The sequence below is a fragment of the Meles meles genome, chromosome 2, assembly GCF_922984935.1.
Source record: "Meles meles chromosome 2, mMelMel3.1 paternal haplotype, whole genome shotgun sequence".
Taxonomy (NCBI): domain Eukaryota; kingdom Metazoa; phylum Chordata; class Mammalia; order Carnivora; family Mustelidae; genus Meles; species Meles meles.
Genome location: NC_060067.1, coordinates 33476541 through 33498150, shown reverse-complemented (window position 1 = coordinate 33498150; position 21610 = coordinate 33476541). Strand labels below are relative to the sequence as shown.

The 21610-nt window shown below is 38.3% G+C and overlaps 1 protein-coding gene across 4 annotated transcripts in view; it reads right to left on the bottom strand.

Moving 5' to 3' along the window:
* Positions 1 to 21610, bottom strand: part of ATP8A1 (ATPase phospholipid transporting 8A1) — a 228671-nt gene that overhangs the window by 43632 nt on the left and 163429 nt on the right. For all 4 annotated transcript variants that reach the window (XM_045988323.1, XM_045988314.1, XM_045988331.1 and 1 more), the window contains 4 exons: positions 9816 to 9999; positions 9601 to 9711; positions 2820 to 2894; positions 2596 to 2718 (listed from right to left, as the gene is read on the bottom strand). In XM_045988323.1, coding sequence (XP_045844279.1) covers positions 2596 to 2718; positions 2820 to 2894; positions 9601 to 9711; positions 9816 to 9999 — 493 coding nt within the window. The remainder of the gene's footprint in view (positions 1 to 2595; positions 2719 to 2819; positions 2895 to 9600; positions 9712 to 9815; positions 10000 to 21610) is intronic.

Here is a 21610-nt window from a genome sequence, read left to right as displayed (position 1 = left end):
GAGCAGTTGTATAGCTGGTCTTTTCTTTGTAGCAGGGATGTGAAAGATTAAGTTATCGAAAACCTGTTTAGGATTTGAAGAGCTGCGGCTTTGTCATTTAAAAGTGCTTCTTGCAAGCAAAACTTATGCTAAATAAAATTGGCATGTATTAATAGTTTGAAGCTGTTCCAACAACAGAAATTAAGTTGCCTGCCTCCCAAAATTTTCCACCGTGATCTCAATCTCCTTTGTTAGTTGGCCGAGCCACACTGGATTGTATGATCTAATTTACGCTCCAATACGTTACACATTTGAACTTGTGTTACTCATTAACCTTTGTCTCTTCTCCTCACTATGTCATTACCACAAGTTTTTATTTGACAGAAAGCACAGGTGGGTGCAAGAAAAATTAGTTCTACTTTTCCATTTTCTTGACCGATCCTTATTGTCACATGCTAATCCTTTAACCCCTGTCACGACCTCAGAACCTCCGACCCTTTTTACCATAACAAACGTAATCATCATCATTCAAGGCAACAATACTTCTACACTGGGGACCCTCGGCAACTGCTGTGTAGACAACTATGCATTTTGTCGCCATTTGTCCCTGAATTTTAAAACACTTAGAAGGGATTTAATCGAAGATTTTCCACTGAAATCATTAGAAAATCCACATGTGCTATGAAAAAATGGTTGGCAACTTTGGTATAAATATTCAAAGGATAGTGAAGTTGCATAATCCTTTTGGGCTGATCTGATGACTTTTCAAAACACATGGGCCCCGCAGATAATGAAATACTTTGTAAGCAATAAAAGAACAGCAAAGGACACAAGGAATGCTGCTTACACATCAAAACTACAGGCTGTCTTTTCCTTGGCCCCAAGACTGTCCAAGCTGCCGTGTGCAAAGGGTATGAAAAGATGTGACTTTCCAGGAATGGCTCTGGATAATCCTGTGAGGATAGGTTTATGTTTATAAGCAAGACTGCCATGGCCAAGTTTGTGGCTGGGAAGTTAATTCTTGAGAGAGCACTATGGAGCCTGAGCTATGGTGGACTGGATACTTGTGGCTTTGATACAACTGTCCAGGTCAGTGAGAATTTCTGTGAGTATGCCAGTAGGCCTGGAACTTTCTCAGCTCTCAAATCACCTTTTCAGGAAAACAAGAGATCACAGTCCATTGTATCTGTCTGGACTGTGTCTCATGATCTCTTGAAAATACCCACTACAGATAACAAAAAACATTAGAGCAAAGTGGTGCAATTTAATACAAACTAGACATCATAAATAAGTGTCAAAACATCCCCAAATAAAACATCCCCAAATAAAACCTTTAAAAATAAAAGACAATATGCACAGATATTGCATATTGTAACTCCTAACTGTTTTTAAGAGACCATTAAAAATAGTTTTCAGAACGAATGGTCTAAGATATTTCTCAGGGTTTTTTAATCTTTTGTTTTTAATTAACCAAGTTCAGTTATTTTAAACAATACCAACAAGTTGCGTGTGCACCCGTGGGCACGCATGCACGGTGAGTTCAGGATGACGTCGTCTCAGAAGATGAATAACATCTAGGCTATCAACCAGGCGCTGTCATTTACAGCTTTGAGGAGCTGAAGCACCTGTCTGCTTTATTATCTTGGTACACTGAGAAAAAACATCAGCTGAGAGCTCTGAAAATTAATACACATTAAAAATATCCTACATTAACTGTCCTAAATTTGAACACTGATTACATCTGATTATTAGTAACACGTTAATAAACATGTGCTCTATTAGATGGGAAAAGTTTGGGGAAGGTGTACTCTGTTTGTTGCTTTTATTATAGTTTCAAAATGTCATTTGTTTTGACCGTAATAAAATGAACCATTTTTCTCCTTCTGAACAGAAACCTGAATTACTAAAAAGTACCCGTGGAAAGACTTCAGAATCTAAACTTGGAGGAAAATGAGATATTTTTGTTCTTGGGGTGAATAAATACCAGGGACCCCAAGGCATGAAAAATAGTCCACAATGTGTTATGTAGGATACAAACTCAGAATGTGCTTTTAGATAAAATGTTAGATATTTTATCTTGTATTTAAAATCTGATGGGTTGGAAATACTGAGTATTATGCCTAAATGAGTTACGGACCAGAGAGTATAATGCAATCTAATATTCTAATGAGGTTAAAAATGATTTCACAAAACAGAAAATTAATAAAGAATGAAATGTCTCCCACCCCACTCCACCCCCACACCTTCATACATGTGAAGACCGAGCTTGTCAGTCCCGCAAGACTGACTCCCACAAGGAGTGAGCCTTTCTCCACAACACTGCAAAGATAGAAAGTCCGAGGGCCAAAAGGACACTCGTGTCTGTCTTTCGGCCCCAATTTACTGCTGCCTGGCAAACCCTAATGAACTGAGGTTATGCATTAATTTTATAAGAAAACAAACAAATAAAAACCCTTCGAGTCCCCATCAGACGGAACCTTCGGCCAGTATGACTTGCCACGGTCAGAGCCCCGGAGTTTGTTTCCTCGGCTTTGGAAGACCAGATGCCCCATGGAATTAAAACAGTGAAGCGAGTCCCACTGCCCACCACAGACATGCCAGGCCAGCGAGTCCTACCTTGGTGTTGAAGTCCAGGGCATTCTGAGACGTTTTGTATAATTCAGGATACTTCAACATATTCTCTTTTCTGCATGATCTCTCAAATATTCCGAGAGTTAAGGGAGGCATTGCTGTAAACATCTGAACACACAATGGTCATTATTCCAAGCAGCCTAACGCAGGCAGAACCTTTATCTCCAAGTGTTTAATAAAGCAGGAAGAATCAAATGTCTTAAACTCACCACATTATAAAGACCGATACACCATCTCTCGAAGAGGATCTGTCCAGAAAAGCCATTAACAAAGGCAAACCAGATCTAGGAAGAAAACAACCCCAAGGTTGTTAGGACACCAAACTGCCCCCCCCAAAAACCCAAAAAAAACCAACAAAAAAAAACCCCAAAACAAAACCCACAAAAACCATAAATGCATTGCTTAGAATCCCAAAACTCAACCTTTGCATAATGGCAGTATTAGCATCGGATTTTCACAACTTTCTTGGAAATGGCATGTCTCTGTTCTGCTTTCTAATTTGAAGGGATACTTTCGGAAGGTATTTGTTATTTCAGGCAGAATTAGTTTCAGTCAAAAAAGAATCATATTAATAGGCAATCAATCATACATTTAAAAAAATGAAATATAACCTTATTTTCTGGAAGGCAGTTTAGGGAATTTATTTTGGCATTATAGTTTTAGAGCTTTAATTCCTTTTTAAAAGATTTATCTCTTGGTAATTAAAGAGATAAGTCTCTCTTGGTAATTAAAGAGATAAACTATTGTTTTGATTATATGAAATAACACATTTGTTTAGAAAATGAAATTATTTCCTCCAATAATATAATCATAGTTTTCTTCTGTGTTGGCTGCGTTCATATAGGTCATTTATATACACTCACAAACTTACCTTACTGGAAACCTACTGTCTATCGTGTCATGTCCTGATCCTTTCCCTCTTAACATCACATAATATACATTTTCTTAAGCTGTTATATATCCCTTAGAATGAAATTATAGATGTATATCCTCTACAGTGTGACTATAACTAGTTTGGGACACTTAGCTTGCTTCCAGTTTTTGCCTTTATACATAATTTAGAACTAAATATTCTTGTACAGAAATCCTATACATCTCTATTTTTAAGGATGGATTATTATTATTTTTCTTGGTAAATAAAAGATTTATTAAGGTATAATCGATACACAAGAGACTGCACACAGTTAACATATACAATTTGGTAAGTTTGGACGTATGTGCACACTTGTGAAACTGTCACTGTAATGAAGGTAATATACATATCCATCACCTCCAAAAATTTTCTTGTGCCCCCCCCCCAAGGATAATTCTTTGAAGCAGAATTAATGGGTTAAAGTTTATAAACCTTTAAAGTGTTCTTGATAATTACAGTCATCCAAAAGTGAAATTTGAATTTATATAATAAAAATACTTGGTCACTTGAATTTATGCTTTGATTTAGCATAAATCTTTACGTAATAAAGCATCATGTTCTTCTGTATTTTGAAATTCTCTTCAAAACAGCAGTCTTAACTTTGGATATAAAATGAAAGGCAATAAAAACAAAACAAAAATGAATTTATCTAACATGCTTAAGACAAATGCAAAATTAAAGTGAGTATTAGTAAGTCAGTAATACATAGATTATTTTTAGGAAAGCTGATCTAAATGTAATTAAAAATCAAGTAGATCTGGAAAAGTAAAAAGTCTAGCCCTGCAACGAGATTACTATGTGAACACATATACAAAACCAAAGCATAACAACAACAAAACCTGTTGGAGGACAGCAGTCTTGATGTGCCAGTCAAGAGAATTTTTGAATCAGAGTTGCAGGGACTTTGCTACACTTCACGTTTCATTTAACCTCATTATGGAAGCATGAATTGCTACAAATTCACCATTTATCAATATGTACCCAGGCTGGCCTCCCTATGAACAGCTTCTGTATCTACATTGATCTTTTCCCTTTTTATCATGGAAAGGAATGATTGAGCATATATAAAAACGAATGTCTGCTTCATGAGATGGAAAAGAAAACAAAGCAGCGATAGCACATGAAAAATAAGTCCGAATTGTGTTCAGGTTGTAACACACAGTACCAGCAACAATCACAGAAGCACAGGAATCGGAGTCAGATCTGAAATTCTTGCTTGCTTTCCTCCATCTATTTATAGAAAAAAATTGAACCTTTGCCCTAGACTAGGAGCTAGGTCATTCATTTCTGCATGCTTTAAAAAAAACCTGGCATGTTTATAGGAAGTTAAGTTTATTCCTTACGATGGTGCTGCCGACTTTATTTATTTATTTATTTTAAGCATAAGAAGATACAAGGTGACTAGATGGGCTTTAATGGTCTCTATTGTGTTTTCACTTTTTCAGATGTGGATTACGTAAACATAATGTGTTTGTGATACTCCTGGGTGATGGTAATGTTCTCCCTGAAGGGAACTGTGACTTATTGCGGCAACACATGCAAAGAACCTCTTTGAGCTATCTTAGTGTATGATGGAAATACGTGGAATTTTTAAACACAAAGGTTCAAATTATGGCCTCGCTCATCTATGAAGATGTGGTCCAATCATGGTTGGTCTGAAAAAGAGATGCATACCAAATCATCTAATGGATAGGACTTGGTTCAAAAGGTTATAGCCATAAATGTATCTGCAGTCACCAATGGTATATACAATGAGAAAGTTATGTTACATTCTTATGTTAAAAGTTATGTTAAATGTTAAATGTGAGTGAACATTTTTAAATGTGAATGGTCTCCTAGCTTTGTATGTAACATTTGGTGTGGATTCAAATGTCACTACGAGCTTGAAATTTAAGAACCTCCCTCAAATCAAATAATATTTATAGAAAGCTTAACATTTAAAATAGTTTGCAAATAAATGAATATGTTTGCATCCAAAGTTCATTTAGAAATGCCTAATTGAATTGCTTTATGAAAGAAATGCAGGAATTTTTAAGTGGAAATCTATCAACACATTTCTAACTTTTTACTTCTCCTATTGAAAGGTATGTGAACATGTTTTTACAAATTATCTTCCTACATTAAACAATTCTTACTCTAATTTCATTTTTTAAAAGAGGAGATGTGACTAGAATATGTCAAAATATTTGTATAAAGGTGTAGGGTACATTCAAGTTTATATATTTTAGAGGAGAAAAAGGTCTTTGATAGTGAAAAAGTCTACAGAAAGGCTGATTTGAAGCTAGTCTGATTTGTACTTAAAAGATATATTAGAAACACAACCTGAACTAAATAAAACAACACCTAAATGACTATAAACATATAAAAGCCCCTCCTTTGACTCAACAAGAGCCATGGATGCAGAAAGAAAATTCCAGTCTTTCTGGGGAAATATGGAGATTATTTAAATTCACAAGAAATCCATATCCCAGGGCAATGTGCTCAGAAAGTATCCCTTCTTTGACTTTAATCAAAGCCTCTGAAACTTTGAAACACTCCACTGCTTTGGGATCTTACCAGGAAACCTGGATGCAACCAATCATTTGAAAGAAAAGGTCTTATTTTGCTAGGAAGGAGTCAGATATCTCAGAGGGGGAAAGAATTCCTTTAGAACGAGCCGGTGATTTCAATGAACACCTTGGGCTACCGCTAGGCGGCCACCACAAGGAAGCATTTTATATGGAACCTGCCAAGTCTGTGTTTGTTTGTTTGGCTGTAATTTATGGCAATGGAGAAGCTAGATAGGGACGTTCCTGGCGCTACAGCAATGGGAAAAGCACTTGTTGCTGATAATCTATGAAACCCAAAGCGTTTCAGGCCATTCCTTTATTAGCAAAGAAACTTCAGACCGGCCTTTCTTGGTATTATTTTCTGAGTTCCACGTCCCAGCAGAGGCGTGGCAGTTAAAGCTTCGCAGACATTTCCCTCATGGAGCATTTCTGCATATTAAACAGCAGCTTACAAACAGTCAATGAGTCCTCTGCTCCCACGCCTGATCAGCACAAAAAACTGAAAGGGGAGATTGGAGACTGGCAGTTGTCCACACCAGAGACACCCAGCAAAGTGTTCTCTGTCTATTCACTCACGGGAGTGACATGAGCCATTAACATCGGCAGAACTTGTTTTAGCTGGCAAACGCTGGGTATCTGGGAATTGATTTAAAAGGTCAATTCCTTTCCAAGACAGTTGAATTATATTCAAAATACATTTCTATAAAGTGCTAAAAGAAAAATACCTTGAAAAGGAGATTTCCTGTAGAGTTTAGGACTTACTTCCTTTTCCATGTGTAAAGAATTTGATTAGTGCTAAATATCTCATGAAGAAGCTTTAAATTCAAAGCCAAGTGAAATTTAGGGCTAATCTACCACAAATCGCATAACTCTGCATCTGAAACAGGGCGTGCAGTTTAGTCTTTCATGTGAGTTTAATATATTTTATTTCTCCCATTAGTACGTAAGTTTCTCCTGCTTCACAGTTGATCGTCAAATAATCTAGGCTTTTAAAAAGCAACGAGTTGTGCACTCATTTCATTTTATAAAATTAAGATTTTGTCAGCAGATTTATTGGTGCCAGTGGCTTTGAACTCTCCGTATCTTCAAAGGTATTTATAAATAACTGCATAAACTGATATTCTTTTGAATATCAATGTTTGGGGAGAAAAGAAAATATAATTAGGAAAACTAGAACTATAGAGGGGATCGGGAATCGAAAATTATCATTTTAGAAACGAATCACAAATTTACACATACAACAAAGAATGTATCTGTTTTTGGACCTTCTGAGCTATTTTAGAAGTGTATTTTGCTTCAAAACACAGACTATTCCAGACAAAATTCAGCAGTAATGAACAATAAGCTCATAGATTGTTTATGTCTCTAAGTACTTGATTATTTTACCTAATGGGCTGTAACCTAATTATAGCATTTTTGTGACCAATAAATGAAACTGCCTGCATACTTTGAAACTAACTTTCAATTTTCCTAGCTTGTCTCATCAGAACTATGCTCAGTCAACATTTTAATAAGGAGATAAGCATTCTGACAGAGGCATAAAGAACGAGGGGCTGAACGAAACAGACAGCAACTCCCAACTAACCATTAGCGTAAATGTGAAATTCACTGATATTTTCTTTGTTTATAGTGTCACTTCTCTAGTGTAAAGTATGAGATGTTATTTCCATACAGCAAACGGTTAGGTTGTGTCTCTCCTGACAGACTTGTAGACACAGCAGATTGGAGGGTAAGGTGGCAGAAACAGACCTGTGTGGGGGAGCCCTGGGCAGACTTACGAGGGTGTGGGCAGGTCCTCAGGCGGGAGAACAAGACGGAGGGTTTTCTTAACAAACGAAGGGACCCTTATCACCATGCTGTGTACAGCAGCAAAGGGAGCCAGAAACTGATAACACCTACTAGAGTTTAAGTATTACAAATACAGCTTATGATGATAAGATGGCTATATGTTTAAAAAACCAAAACGGTAAATAACTTCTCTATCATGTCCTGGTTAAATCATTTAGTTCAGTATATCTGCGAGGGTTGTGTGCTGTCCAGTGTAGTAACCATGGGCCACAGAGGGCTCTTGGACACTTGAGATGTGATTAGTCCAAAGTGAGATGTGCCATTAGTGTAAAATGCACACAGGATTTTAAACAGCATGAAGAATGTAAAATAGTGTATTACTAATTTTTTATAGTGATTGTATGTTGAAATGATAATTCTGAATATACTAAGATAAAGAAAATGTCATTTTAAAATTAACCTGGGCTTTAATTTTTAGTCGTTGTGAATATGGTTCTCAGAAAATTTAAAATTACACGTACGGCTTACGTCGTGTTCTACTGGTAAGCTCCTGGAGGAGAGGAACCTCCTGTTCTTGCGAAACTAAGCCTGGTTGCCGGCAGGTGTTGCAAAAATATTTTAAAAACAGAATGCCTCCTTTTAGAGGGGACATTCCTGACCTGGGTTAAGTTTTAATTTCAATAATAATGCTATAGATGGTAGCAGAAAAGGAATATAGAAATTCGTTGCCATCCAGATATATAGGAACTGAATGTTCTGATAATTTTCAGACAAATCCCTCGTTATCTGAACTCTTCCTACCTATCAACCAACTCAGAAGCCAAACAGATATGGATCGCAAGGAGTACTTGTATATAACTAAGTTTGAAACAATAAGAACTATGAGATGACCTAGACAAGCAAAACTATGTGTGTACCCTTCCTGATTCCACCCCTTAGAATTACTATCCTCAATTTAATGTCTGTCATTCCCTTACTTTCTTTTTAAATAGTTTTCCATGTGTGTATCCCTAAATAGTGTATTGCTTTCTCTAGTATGATCTTGAGCTTTATAAAAAAATGCTACATAGTTTGTGGTCTTTTTTTTTTTTTTTTCTTTTGAAGTTTTTATTTATTGGGTGCCTGGATGGCTCAGTCGGTTAGGCATCTATCTTTGGCTCAGGTCATGACCCAATGATCCCGGGATCAAGACCCATGTTGTCGGGGGAGAGGGAGGTCCCTGCTCAGTGAGAGCCTGCTTCTCCCTCTCCTCCCTGTTCATGCTCTTGCTCTCTCTCTCAAATAAATAAAATCTTTTACTTATTTATTTGACAGAGAGAAAGAGAAAGAGAGAGTGTGTGTGCAAGCTGGGGGAGGGACAGAGGCAGACAGAGAAGCGGACACCCCGCTGGGCAGGGACCCAGATGCAGAACTCAATCCCAGGACCCCAGGATCATGACCTGAGCTGAAGGCAGACAGATGCTCAACTGCTCAACTGACTGAACCACCCAGATGCCCCAGTTTGTAGTCTCTTAAAAACTGAAAATATTACTTCATCAATTCTAATTCAACAGATCTTACCAAAACAATGTAACATTTTTAGCCGGAAATTTAAACACTCATTATTCTCTGTGGCCAACAGACTTGAACATGTTTGGAAGTTATAAAAAGTGGGCAAACAAAGGAGTCACTATACCAATGAGAAATTTTCTTTAAACATATATGCACCTGACAAGGATTTTAAACTTAACTTGCAATTACCTCAATAATATAGAGGACTATATTCTTGTAGAAGCAGTACAAAATGCACTTGGAGACTCTGTTATAGTTCCAGGCTCCATGAACCATCAATAAATTCTTCAAGTACTTGAACTAAAATAAAAGTAGAAAAGAATCCGTAAGGAAAAGAACGAGCATTTTTCTCTTCATACTGTCAGCTGAGACTCATGCTGTGTTTGACGGAAACGCTGCTTTACCTGAGCTATGGAGTAATCAGAAGAATTAGCTGCCTGAAGGCCTTCGTTGCCGCTTATCCCGACCCCGACGTGCGCCGTCTGTATCATGCTGACGTCGTTGGCTCCGTCACCAATTGCAAGCGTTATGACTTTGACTTGTTTCTTAACCATCTCGACAACTTCAGATTTTTGAAGAGGAGAAACCCTTAAATTAGAACAGATTGTCAGTTACCTCCACTCTGGGGGAAAAAAAAAGAATTTTGAAATGTCTTTGTCTTGAAGGACAAAAGAAGCAGAAGGTCCGAAAGAAGAGTTCCATGAAATACCATTCTGGAAGTCTTAGGTTTGCAAATGTTCAGTTCTCTGTTAACCTGGTTGCCACTTTAAGGAAAAAGTCAAGTCTAAGAACCAAACCTCTAGGTTATAGATAGGAGCCACAAGGCCCTGTTAATCATATTTTCCCAGAATGGTTGTATTAATTTGTTAAAAAATTAACATTGGACTTTAGAAATTCTAAATCCTATACTGTACCTGAAAGATAAAAGTTTTGAGCCTCTGTAAGCAGATCTTAAAGAATGTACTAAATCTACATTTAAAACAACTTCGAGGGTGCCTGGGTGGCTCAGTGGGTTAAAGCCTCTGCCTTTAGCTCTCAGGTCATGATCCCGGGGTCCTGGGATCGAGCTCTGCATCGGGCTCTCTGCTCAGCGGGAAGCATGCTTCCTCCTCTCTCTCTCTGCCTGCCTCTCTGCCTCCTTGTGATCTCTGTCAAATAAATAGATAAAATCTTAAAAAAAAAAAATAAAACAACTTAGAACTCAAATTAAGAGTATGGAATTGGCTAACCTCTTGACCTGTTATCAAACACCGTGATGAATCTACCCAAATAAATGCCAAATGCCTGATTATGTAGTCCACATGCCTCAATTTTCTTCCAAAGGTACTAAGGGCCAAGTGGAATCAAGCAATCTTTTATACAGACATGGAGCAGGAAGAGAGGACACCAGCATCTGTACTAAAATCATAGTTGGTATTAATGCTGGATCAGTGTATCACAGACTTTTAAAAGCCACTTCAGAAATAAATCCCATGACAATGAGGGAAGGATGGGTTCAAAGACAACATGCCTCAGCACCATCACTGTATCATCCATAACTATGGGCAATTAAAAGAGGAAAACTAAACAGTGAACTGAGTCAGTGAACTATGAAGATAGTAATTAGATACGAAGAAACAACTAACATACGCCATGTCAGCGGTCAAGAAAAAAAACTCATTAGGTTCTTTATCAAGGTGGAGCAGAACAGGTGTTTAACACATATCTGCTGGAACGTCTGGTAAGTCATTTATTACTCTGAAAGACTCCATCTTGCCGTTTTCCTGAGTATTTCCTTAGGAATAATTCCTAGCACGAACATGCACACATAGGAGGCCCTCTTGCCCTTCTGAAAGCCTTCCGTCAGGGCAGCCCAGGTTTCACTGCAGGTCTGAGAATCATTACAGGAAACCATGAGTTTCTTGCAGAATGAACTGGTCTCCTCATCTTTGTATTGCTGATGTTGATCCAGAATAGGCACTCAATACATGGTTGCTATATGAAAGAATTATGTTTAATTCTTTCTTTGAATTTCCTTCCAGAGTCTGGCAACAGCACAAAATGACCCAACTGTGAGCACAGCGAGCAAATGGGTGTGAGTAGCAGCCATTATGGTCTTTTTCATGGTTGGCCTCCATCTTTCTTTGATGCAATTTTCCTTTCATTTTCACATTTTATTTAATTTCTCTTAACAGGCTAATATATTGGTAAGCCCACTGGCTCTAGGCCAGTGTGTTAAACATGGACTACAGCTAACATTTAGTAAATGTCAAAAAAGAATGCTCAACCAAGAAATGATCTAAACAGCACATGGGCAATGCACGTGAAAAGAGAGAAGGATTTGAAAACATTCATCAAATTCCCTTCACAATTTAACAGGCTCACAATGTAAAAAACTGTGAGGTCACACCATGGGACCAATGGAGCTAGAAAACAGTGGTATCCCCCCGCCCCCCCATTGGCTGAATGTGTAATAAAGGAGAAATCTCTTCATGGTGAGCTAATAGTAGTGATTTAAAGAAAGATCAGAAAAGAGCCAGACTCAGCTCTGTTTTCTTTCTTCATGGCTATTACAACCAACCACTATTTTCTCTGCCTGACACTACAATTTTCAATGCCCCCAAATTAAAACTGGCTGAGGACCTTCACCAACTTTGTGAGTGTGGTTAACTCAGGTGTTAAAAGTGGAGTATTAATCCCATTGGCAAGAGCATTGTGTGTGTGTGTGTGTGTGTGTGTGTGTTGCGTACCATGCTTTAAAGATGATGATACAGTGGGAGGCCTCCCCAAAGTTATTGCAACTGTTACTAGCAGGAGCATCTATAAGCTAACAGCAGACAGTGAGCTTAGAAGAAGATTCGAGAAACAGTGGAAGCCTTCGTATCTGATGTGTTTGACAGAGCAGTTGGTTGCTTAAAAAAAGATGTCTGACTTAGGTGGGGATTCATAAAAAGTAAAATATACATACAGAAAACATTTAACTCATAAACATACAAACTTGTGATGCAGAGCTAAGAACCTGCTTTGCATAGGAGTCTGCTGTTTGAGATTCTGATTATTCTCTGGAGGCAGAAACCTCAGTCATGAGCCGCAATCCATGGCTGGATCCATTCAAGTGGAAATCAGAATAGAATGATGTCTCACCTGAGTTTACTGTTCTCTTACCCACTCTAGATTATACAGCAAGTTTTTGTTTGTTTGTTTTTTTGTTTTTAACAACTCAAAAGTCTCCCTAGAGCATCATATCTGGTTTTCCTAAAAACAGTTTTGACTGATGCTTAGTAAGCACCAAGTCAACTCATGAAAAGTGTCCTTCCAGCTCTGGGCATGATGTGCTGTGGGCCCCAACAGCTTGTCTTAGGGCGAGAAAGTGTTTGAAGAGAACTCAGGTTAGTCAAACTGAAATCAGTTAAAAAGATCTACTGTTGGGGCGCCTGGGTGGCTCAGTAGGTTAAAGCCTCTGCCTTTGGCTCAGGTCATGATCCCAGGGTCCTGGGATCGAGCCCCACACCAGGCTCTCTGCTCAGCAGGGAGCCTGCTTCCTCCTCCCTCTCTCTGCCTGCCTCCCTGCCTACTTGTGATCTCTGTCTGTCAAATAAATAAATACAATCTTTAAAAAAAAATCTGTTTTTATAGCATCCATTTAAAAACATTTTCCCTTGCTATAAGGAGGTTACAAGATCACAAAAACAAACTCTAAGACATTAGGAATCAGTGTAGCAAAAAGCTACTTGACTTAATTGCCAGTACTTAATAATTTCAGAGGATGTGGATATCAGAATAGGCCGAAAGAGGGTTCCTTAACAGTTAGAATTTGACTTGCCCTTGACAATGTGAGGAGAGCTCATGTCAGGCAAAGGGAATAGCATATACTAAATTTCTTCACATTCAAAATGATCTAGAATATATTCTTCCTACCGTTGTCCTTCCATCTAATAAAAGGTCACTATCTGTATTCACACATTAGAGTTTATTTACTTTCTTGACTTTTGTACACATGCATCTAAATTTGTACAATTTCCAGAATGGTCTAGAACGACCTTACTACATGCTAATTCTTCCAAATGTCTATCAAAAAAAATCACATGTCCGTGGCTGTGAATACCTAAAACCCAAGTTTTACAAATGCCAATAGGGACCCAAGGCATAATTCAGAAACATCATAAAAGCACTGCTTTCTGGTCTAGATTTTTTTTTTTAAACCATGCATGGGTCTACATCAGGACTTAAATTATACATAGTTCTATTCTCCTCTACTGTGGCTCTTTCATCCCTAAAAGAAGTCTGAGGCTCTGTGGAAAAAGACTACATACCCAGCACACACTGTGAAGGTCCAGTTTTCTTCCTGTGGCTCCACAAACAGAAGGTGGTCCTTGCAATGCAAACTAGCAATGCAGTGAGTGCAGAAATGCTTCTCAGATAGTCAATTGGCTATAGTTTCTGCACCTACTTTTCATTAGTTTTCTTATTCGCTATTTAGTAACTCTCCTTGTCCTATGAACGTTAGATCAGAGTACTGGAAATTTTTACCACTTAAGCTGAAATATATAAGGGAGCCCATTTCAACTGAGCCTCCTTTTGTACTCTTTTCATGGGATCAGCTAAATGAATCACTTTTTTTTCTTAAAGATTTTATTTATTTATTTGACAGAGAGGGAGAGAGAGCGCAAGTAGGCAGAGAGTCAGGCAGAGAGAGAGGGGGAAGCAGGCTCCTCGCTGAGCAGAGAGCCTGATGCCGGGGCTCGATCCCAGGACCTGAGATCATGACCTGAGCCGAAGGCAGTCGCTTAACCAACTGAGCCACTCAGGCGCCCCCATGAATCACCTTTTTTAATGGAATAAGGATAAATATGATATATGCAGACACACAATAAAGGATATTTTAGGGGACTTTCTATAGGTAGCCAAAAGGAGTACAATAATTTATCTTATTGTATTGTGTTTCTAGAATGGCAACCTAAAGAATATCTCATCATATACATTAGAAATCATGTTGACAATATATCCTCTCAAAAACATACTGTAGACTTAACAGTAACTATAAAGTTGTCATTAGAAGGTAAATCTAGGAAAAAATGTAAAAACATGGAGGATTAGAGTGTTTCTTTCTTAACCATCCTGAAGTGTTTTTTATAGTGAGCCTGTGTGTCTAGAGCCCCCGTATTTACTAAGTTGAGAGCTGTTCCTAGTGACTATTTAGAGGTCAGGATCGTTAGTCGAGGGCTCTGCTGTATTTCCCTTTGTAACACACTTCCTAAGATTTCTCCTTGCAAATATCAGTTTATTTGTTCCCCCCTGAGTCACAGTCTGCTGACTAATAAAAGAAAAATCATAAAAAGGAGAAAAAAAACCCATAAGACAAAAATTTTTGAGATCCTGATTCTTCCTCGAGCCAAAATTTGTTAGGCACCTTTGTGAAGTTTTTAATTGAGGAGGCATTAAAATTTGGCAAAAAAAATTGCTTATGTGTACCAAAGTTACATAAATGTGGTACCACTTCTAGAAACTCATCATTAATTTATAACTGGAATGAAAACAGCTGCTTATATAGCATCCCCAAAACTAGCTTAGCCCATGGTACATAATGAAACATTCAACTACTTCTAGATAAGAGAACTGTGCTATTCAAATGATTGGTGCGTGAGTTCCTGCCTCGTCTCCAAGAGCAACATCTGTTGATATACTGTGCAGTCAGAGGCATAAAGGGGACCTCATAATCCAGGGACTGAGTTGACAGAAATAAAATACAGATAGCCTTCCATGGGATAAAAAGGGAAAGAAACTTTAAAAAAGATGTCTTTTTGCAATGCATTTTTTTAAAAAAATTATTTAGTTGGTTAGTTAGTTAATTAGCAAGCTCCATGCCTCCCATGGAGCCTCAGGTGGGCCTTGAACTCATGGACTCTGAAATCAAGACCCGAGGTGAGATTAAGAGTTGGACGCTTGACCGAATGAACCAACCAGGTGCCCCCCTGCAATGCATTTTAGAGGCAATTCTTCTGCGACTGCTTTTTTTTCTTTCTTTTTTTTTTTTTTTCCAGAATTCAGGTTGTTATAGGTACACTACTACTGTCTCTAGTTACAAGGGTTCTGATAATAATTTAAATAAGGACTGATTGTATTGATACAATTGATTGTATTGACTACTACTGTCTCCAGTTACAAGGGTTCTGATAATAATTTAAATAAGGACTGATTGTATGTCTGAATATGCGTGCACGTGTGTGCGTTCACAGGCATTCTGAACTTCTATCTGGAAACTATACCTTATCAAAACCCCAAAGGGATAATTCCTGATAGTAGAAACCTTTTTTACAGTATTTACACCGGAGAACAGTTTGTCTACAGTGCTACTGTTCCTTTCTTCCTTCCTTCCTTTCCTCCCTTCCCTTCCCTTCCTAAATGCCTGAATGCACATCACCAGCTCTGCATTTTTTTCTGGCTTAGCTCTGACTCTTCAGTCAGTATACCTAATGATGTTGCTAGGATACCCCACTGCTCTCTGAACTTCTTTCCTTCCCTTCCTCTCCCTTCCTTGCCCTTCCCGCCTTCATTTCCTTCTTTCTTTCCTTCCCTTTTCCCCTCCTTTTTCCTTTCTTTACTTCCGTTCTGTACTTCCTTTTTTTGTGTCTTTGTGCCTTTCTCTCTTATTATATCTAGTTATCAAGAACCTGGCACTATATTCAGCCCAGTGCAGATGTAAAAATACAGTGGAATGGAATAAATGGTAATTTTGCAAAAACAAGAATTTCATCTTATTATGTCATTATACTAACATTACAACTCTTATTCATTTTTCACTGTTTGTTGCTGGAAGTCAAAGTCTGTTTAATCTGCTTTGTATCTAGATTGCAGAGGAAGTACATAAGGGCTATTGGATTCTCTAGGCTTTCTCGCAGGGATAGGAAAAACAGATTGAAAATTATTAGGTAGGGAAGAAACGTACCACTTCTTCAAGGGAAAGTGGGTATACTAAGAATGGGTCAAAGCTAGATGACAGGGGGGCTCTATATGTCAGGATAAGAAAGTCTGAATATCACAGCTAGCCCTAAGCAACAGGAGATGTTAACTAAAAAGCTTTTGAGCCAAAAAAGTGTATGGTAGAAATCACGCATCAAAAATACTAATTTGGGTTGCCCATCAAAATGTATCTTTTTTATATAGGTAGATAACTATACCTATCTCTATATATGTATCTGAATTGAAAAGAAAATGAAAAGAAAGGACATATGGGGTGTGTAGGGGGTTTTGAATGACAGTGGGATCAGAGACGATCCTGAGGTTTCTAATGTGAGTGATGGATAAAATGATGGTCTAAACATTAATCAAAAAGGTAGGATGATTTAAAGAGGAAAATTCTCAGGGAAGTTCTAGACCCTCAGAAGTTCAGAGAGCAATGGGATATCCTAGCAGCACCATTAAGTATCCTGAGTGAAGAGTCAGAACTAAGCTTAGAAAAAAAAATGCAGAGCTGGCGATGTGCATTCAGGCATTTACTCACTCATCAAGGGTTTAAGTGATCCTTTAGTATGTGATGAAATTTCTATGGAAGAATATAAAGAACAGAAAGGAGAAGAAAGTACAAGATCTTAGGACCTTCCATTTGCCCCTAAAAGTTATTAATTTAGGGGTGCCTGGGTGGCTCAGAGGGTTGGGCCTCTGCTTTCAGCTCAGGTCATGATCTCGGGGTCATGGGATCGAGCCCCGGCCTCGGGCTCTCCGCTCAGTGGGGAGCCTGCTTCTCCCACTCTCTCTGTCTGCCTTTCTGCCTACTTGTGATCTCTGTCAAATAAATAAATAAAATCTTTTAAAAAAGTTATTAATTTAAGAGCATTTATTGAACTACTGTATCAGGAGTTAATATTATGAGCCTATATATAGGACAATGGTCTCTCTATGGACTCTTGCTCCAAGGAGGCATAAGTGGTAGAGAGAGACAGAAATCTCTCCTTCATGGCACAAGGTCCAGCTACCTTTCTCTGTCTAGCGAGCCTTGCCTACCGGAATGGTGTGCTCCCACCTGGGAAGCATGTATACTCAAGGAGGCCTAGAGTGCTTCCCCTTTCTAGTTCTGCTCTTTTGTGACCTTGCTCTTAGAGTGATAAGAGCTACAGCCTCCATCTCTTTCCATTCTTGATATCTGGTTGGAGAGACCATGGGCACTGGCTTTCTTCCCTTTTCTTGTGACTCTGGGTGAGGAAGGGCTGGAACTTCCTTAGGCTATAAGGAGACCAGCTTGCCTTTCCTTTTTTCCTTCCCTCCCTCCTTTTTGGGGATTCTCTCCTATGTGGACGGGTTTCACCAAAGACTTTTCTCCCTTCTTAGAAATACCTAGTGCTGGTTACTGACAGAAATGGAAATAAAATCCTGAAGACGCCAGGAGCTAAAGCAGTGTGGTAAATTTGAGGGTCACAGTTAGTAAAGATCTATGAGAAACCTTTAGGGGAAACATGAAGTTGGGAGGGAAATGCCACAGAAGGAAAGAGTGTGTGTCAGGGGCCATAGATAAACACACAGGCAGAGAAAGCTTCTCAGCTATACTGTTCACTCCCTGTGGTGGCCTGTGTGAGCCCAGGCTGAGCAGTGTCAGGGAGGTTAGAATGGGCTAGATGGAGCAAAGAGGCTCCTCTCTCACGTAACTGAAAACTTTGGTGTCGGCTTCAAGCTTGTGGAAACTCAGACTCCTCCAAACAACAGGCTTGAAAGACTCCTCAATTCCAGGAGTATTCTGCAGTGTCCTAAAACTAAGACCCCAGAAAAATTTCTACCTCATATCTAGGAATAGGAAAGTTAGAGCTTTCTAGTCAACCTCAGGGCATGAAGCCAGGCAGGGACAGGTGCTGATGACATGGATGTGTTAACAAAGCCTTTAATGTTACTCTACTTAAGTAATTCCATCAAAACGTGGCTGCCTCTAACAAGAGCAATACTTGGGCAAAGGAAGAAGGGCTTAGACTGAGCCCTGTCTCCAGCTCTACCTCAAGTTAGGATGTAGCTGTCACCTTTCTCCCAAAGGATTTTACTGTCATTAGGGAAAATGAGGAAAAATATCTCACAGGGAAAACAAGAGAAGATCATGAGTACCAAAGAAATTACAATGACTTATAAGAAAGTAGAACTAGTAAAAACAGATATAACAAGAGTTTTTAAAAGGCCTGATAAAAAATCAAACAAAACAAAACTTTGGCAAGATTTGGGAAGATACCAAACACATGAAACTAGAACAAGCAGTTATAATGAAGAACAAATTGAAAGTAAGTAATGTAAAAATATAACTGTTAACATAAAAAAGCTAATAGAAAACTGAATAGTAATAATAGTGCCTGGAAATTCAAATTAAAAAAAAAAACTGTCTCAAAAGATATTAGGAAATTAAATGAAAATGAAATTTGTGAGAAAAATGAAAAGAAATGGAGCAATATAGGTGATTATTCATAATGGGAGTTGAATAAGAGAATAAAGAGGGGCAGAATGAAATAGAATAATTTTCTAGAATTAAAGAAAAACATGCTCTTCTATTAAAAAGGATCGCACAGGGCCAAAAAGAAAAAGATATTTACCTCCAGACACATTATGGTTAAATTAAAAATAAGAAAAATTTCTAAAGGTTTCTAAAGAGAAAAAGCAAATTATTTACAAAAGAAATTCAGATCTGACTAACACTGGATGCAGAAACAGAATTACTTTAAAATCTTCAGTTCCCGTCTCCTCATGGAGGGGGCCAGGGAACGAAAGACATACTAATACATATAGACATTAAGCAAAAATACGGTTATCAAAACCCTAGAAATAACCAGACAGAATATAGACTGTAAAGCTTGCAAACTGGCAGAATATAATTTAGACATAATTCTAAATAAATCTCTATAATTTAGAGATTTAGACAGTGGAAGGCAGGAGGAGAAGAAAGAAAAAAGTATAAATAAATGAAAAACTCAAAATAAGATCAAAGAAATGAGGGCAACATAGTACTAATTATAATAAATATTAATGGTTTAAATTCACTGACTGGAAGAGATTCTCAGGTTAGATTAAAACAAAAAGATTCACCAATATATGATGTCTAAGAGACATTCTTAATAATAATGGGTAATAACAATAGCCAAACTATGGAAAGAACCTAGATGTTCATCAACAGATGAATGGATAAAGAAGATGTGGTATAGGAGCACCTGGGTGGCTCAGTGGGTTAAAGCCTCTGCCTTCGGCTCGGGTCATGGTCCCAGGGTCCTGGGATCGAGCCCCGAATCGGGCTCTCTGCTTAGCTGGGAGCCTGCTTCCTTCTCTCTCTCTGCCTGCCTCTCTGCCTACTTGTAAGCGCTATCTGTCCAATAAGTAAATCTTAAAAAAAAAAAAAGATGTGGTATATATATATATACATATATATATATATATGCACACACACACACACACAATGGAATACAATGGAATACTATGCAGTCATCAAAAGAAACGAAATCTTGCCATTTGCAATGACGTGGATGGAACTAGAGGGTATTATGCTGAGCGAAATAAGTCAGAGAAAGACAATTATATGATCTCCCTCATATGAGGAATTTGAGAGGCAACACGGGGGGGCGTGGGGGGTAGGGAAGGAAAAAATGAAACAAGATGGGATCAGGAGGGAGACAAACCATAAGAGACCCTTAATCTCCCAAAACAAACTAAGGGTTGCTGGGGGGAGGGGGGTAGGGGGAGGGTGGTGGGGTTATGGACATTGGGGAGGGTATGTGCTATGGTGAGTGCTTTTAAGTGTATAAACCTGGTGATTCACAGACCTGTACCCGTGGGGCTAATAATACATTATATGTTAATAAAAAATTAAAAAATAATAATAATGGGTAATAGAAAATGTTTTTGCTCACTATGTTTTAAGCTCTCTACTTGTTTTAATTCATTTTATTCTCAGAAGAACCCTCGAAGAGAGAGGTTACTATTATTGTCATTTTGCAAATGAAGACACTGAGGCACAGAAAGATTATATAACTTATGGCAAAAGAACAAGTAAGTGGTGAAGACAGGATTTAGCCTTAAGCAGTGTGGATTTTGAGACAGTATTCTTTTTTTTTTTTTTTTTTTTTTTGACAGAGAGAAATCACAACTAGGCAGAGAGGCAGGCAGAGAGAGTGGAGGAAGCAGGCTCCCTGCTGAGCAGAGAGCCCGATGTGGGGCTTGATCCCAGGACCCTGGGATCATGACCTGAGCCGAAGGCAGAGGCTTTAACCCACTGAGCCACCCAGGCGCCCCTAGAGACAGTATTCTTAACCATTATATTATACAGAAAGATTGAACGTAAGGGTTTAGGAAAAAGAAAAAGACAAGGCACATACAAAACAAAGGAAAGCCAGGTTAGCATTATAAGTATAAGACAAAATAGAATTCAGGCCATAGGAAAAGCCATGAGAGTCAGAGAGAATCTTTATGTACGATTTCTCACCAGAAATATTCAATTAGGCCATATAAAAGAAAATTTGATTTCTAAGAGTAACATAATTTTATTAACAGCTACCAATGCACTGAATATACGTATCAACCCACTTATTCCTCACAGCTGTATAAGACCAATTATTTTCAACAATTGTTCAAGAATGAAGAAGCTAAAGCTGGACAAGTTGGACAACATATTGCTCAGCTAAGAAGAAGAGGTAGGGCTTGGACTTAGATTCCAGAAAGTCTGGCCCCAGAGCCTGAGTGCTGAAGTATACAGCATGGCAAGCAGACAGAAAATGGTAGATTGCTTAGTAAATGGTATTGGGAGAATCTGCTATGTAGAAATGAATTACATCAGATCCCTTCTTTCTAAGATATACAAAAATAATTATCACGTGGATTAAAGACCTATATGGAAAACAGAAGGCTGTGATGTTAACAAAAGAGATGTCTGAGAATATCTTCTTGAGTGGGACACACTTACTAATTCCAAAAGCACCAAACATAAAGGGGACAACGGATGGAATTTGAGTGTCTTAAGGTCTATGATAGATCACAGACACCCCCATCATTTACATTTTGTCTAGAGCTGCTTTCATGCTACAGTGGCAGAGTTGAGTAGCTATGACAGAGACTGGATAGCCCAGAAAGCTTAAAATATTTACTATCTGGCCCTTTACAGAGGAAGTTTGCCCACATTTGCTCCATGGAATACTCCTTCCCCTTGGAAAATGCTATCTGGAACCATCTCCTCTTTCATGCCTTAATGTAAAGCTTGTTTTATATGCTT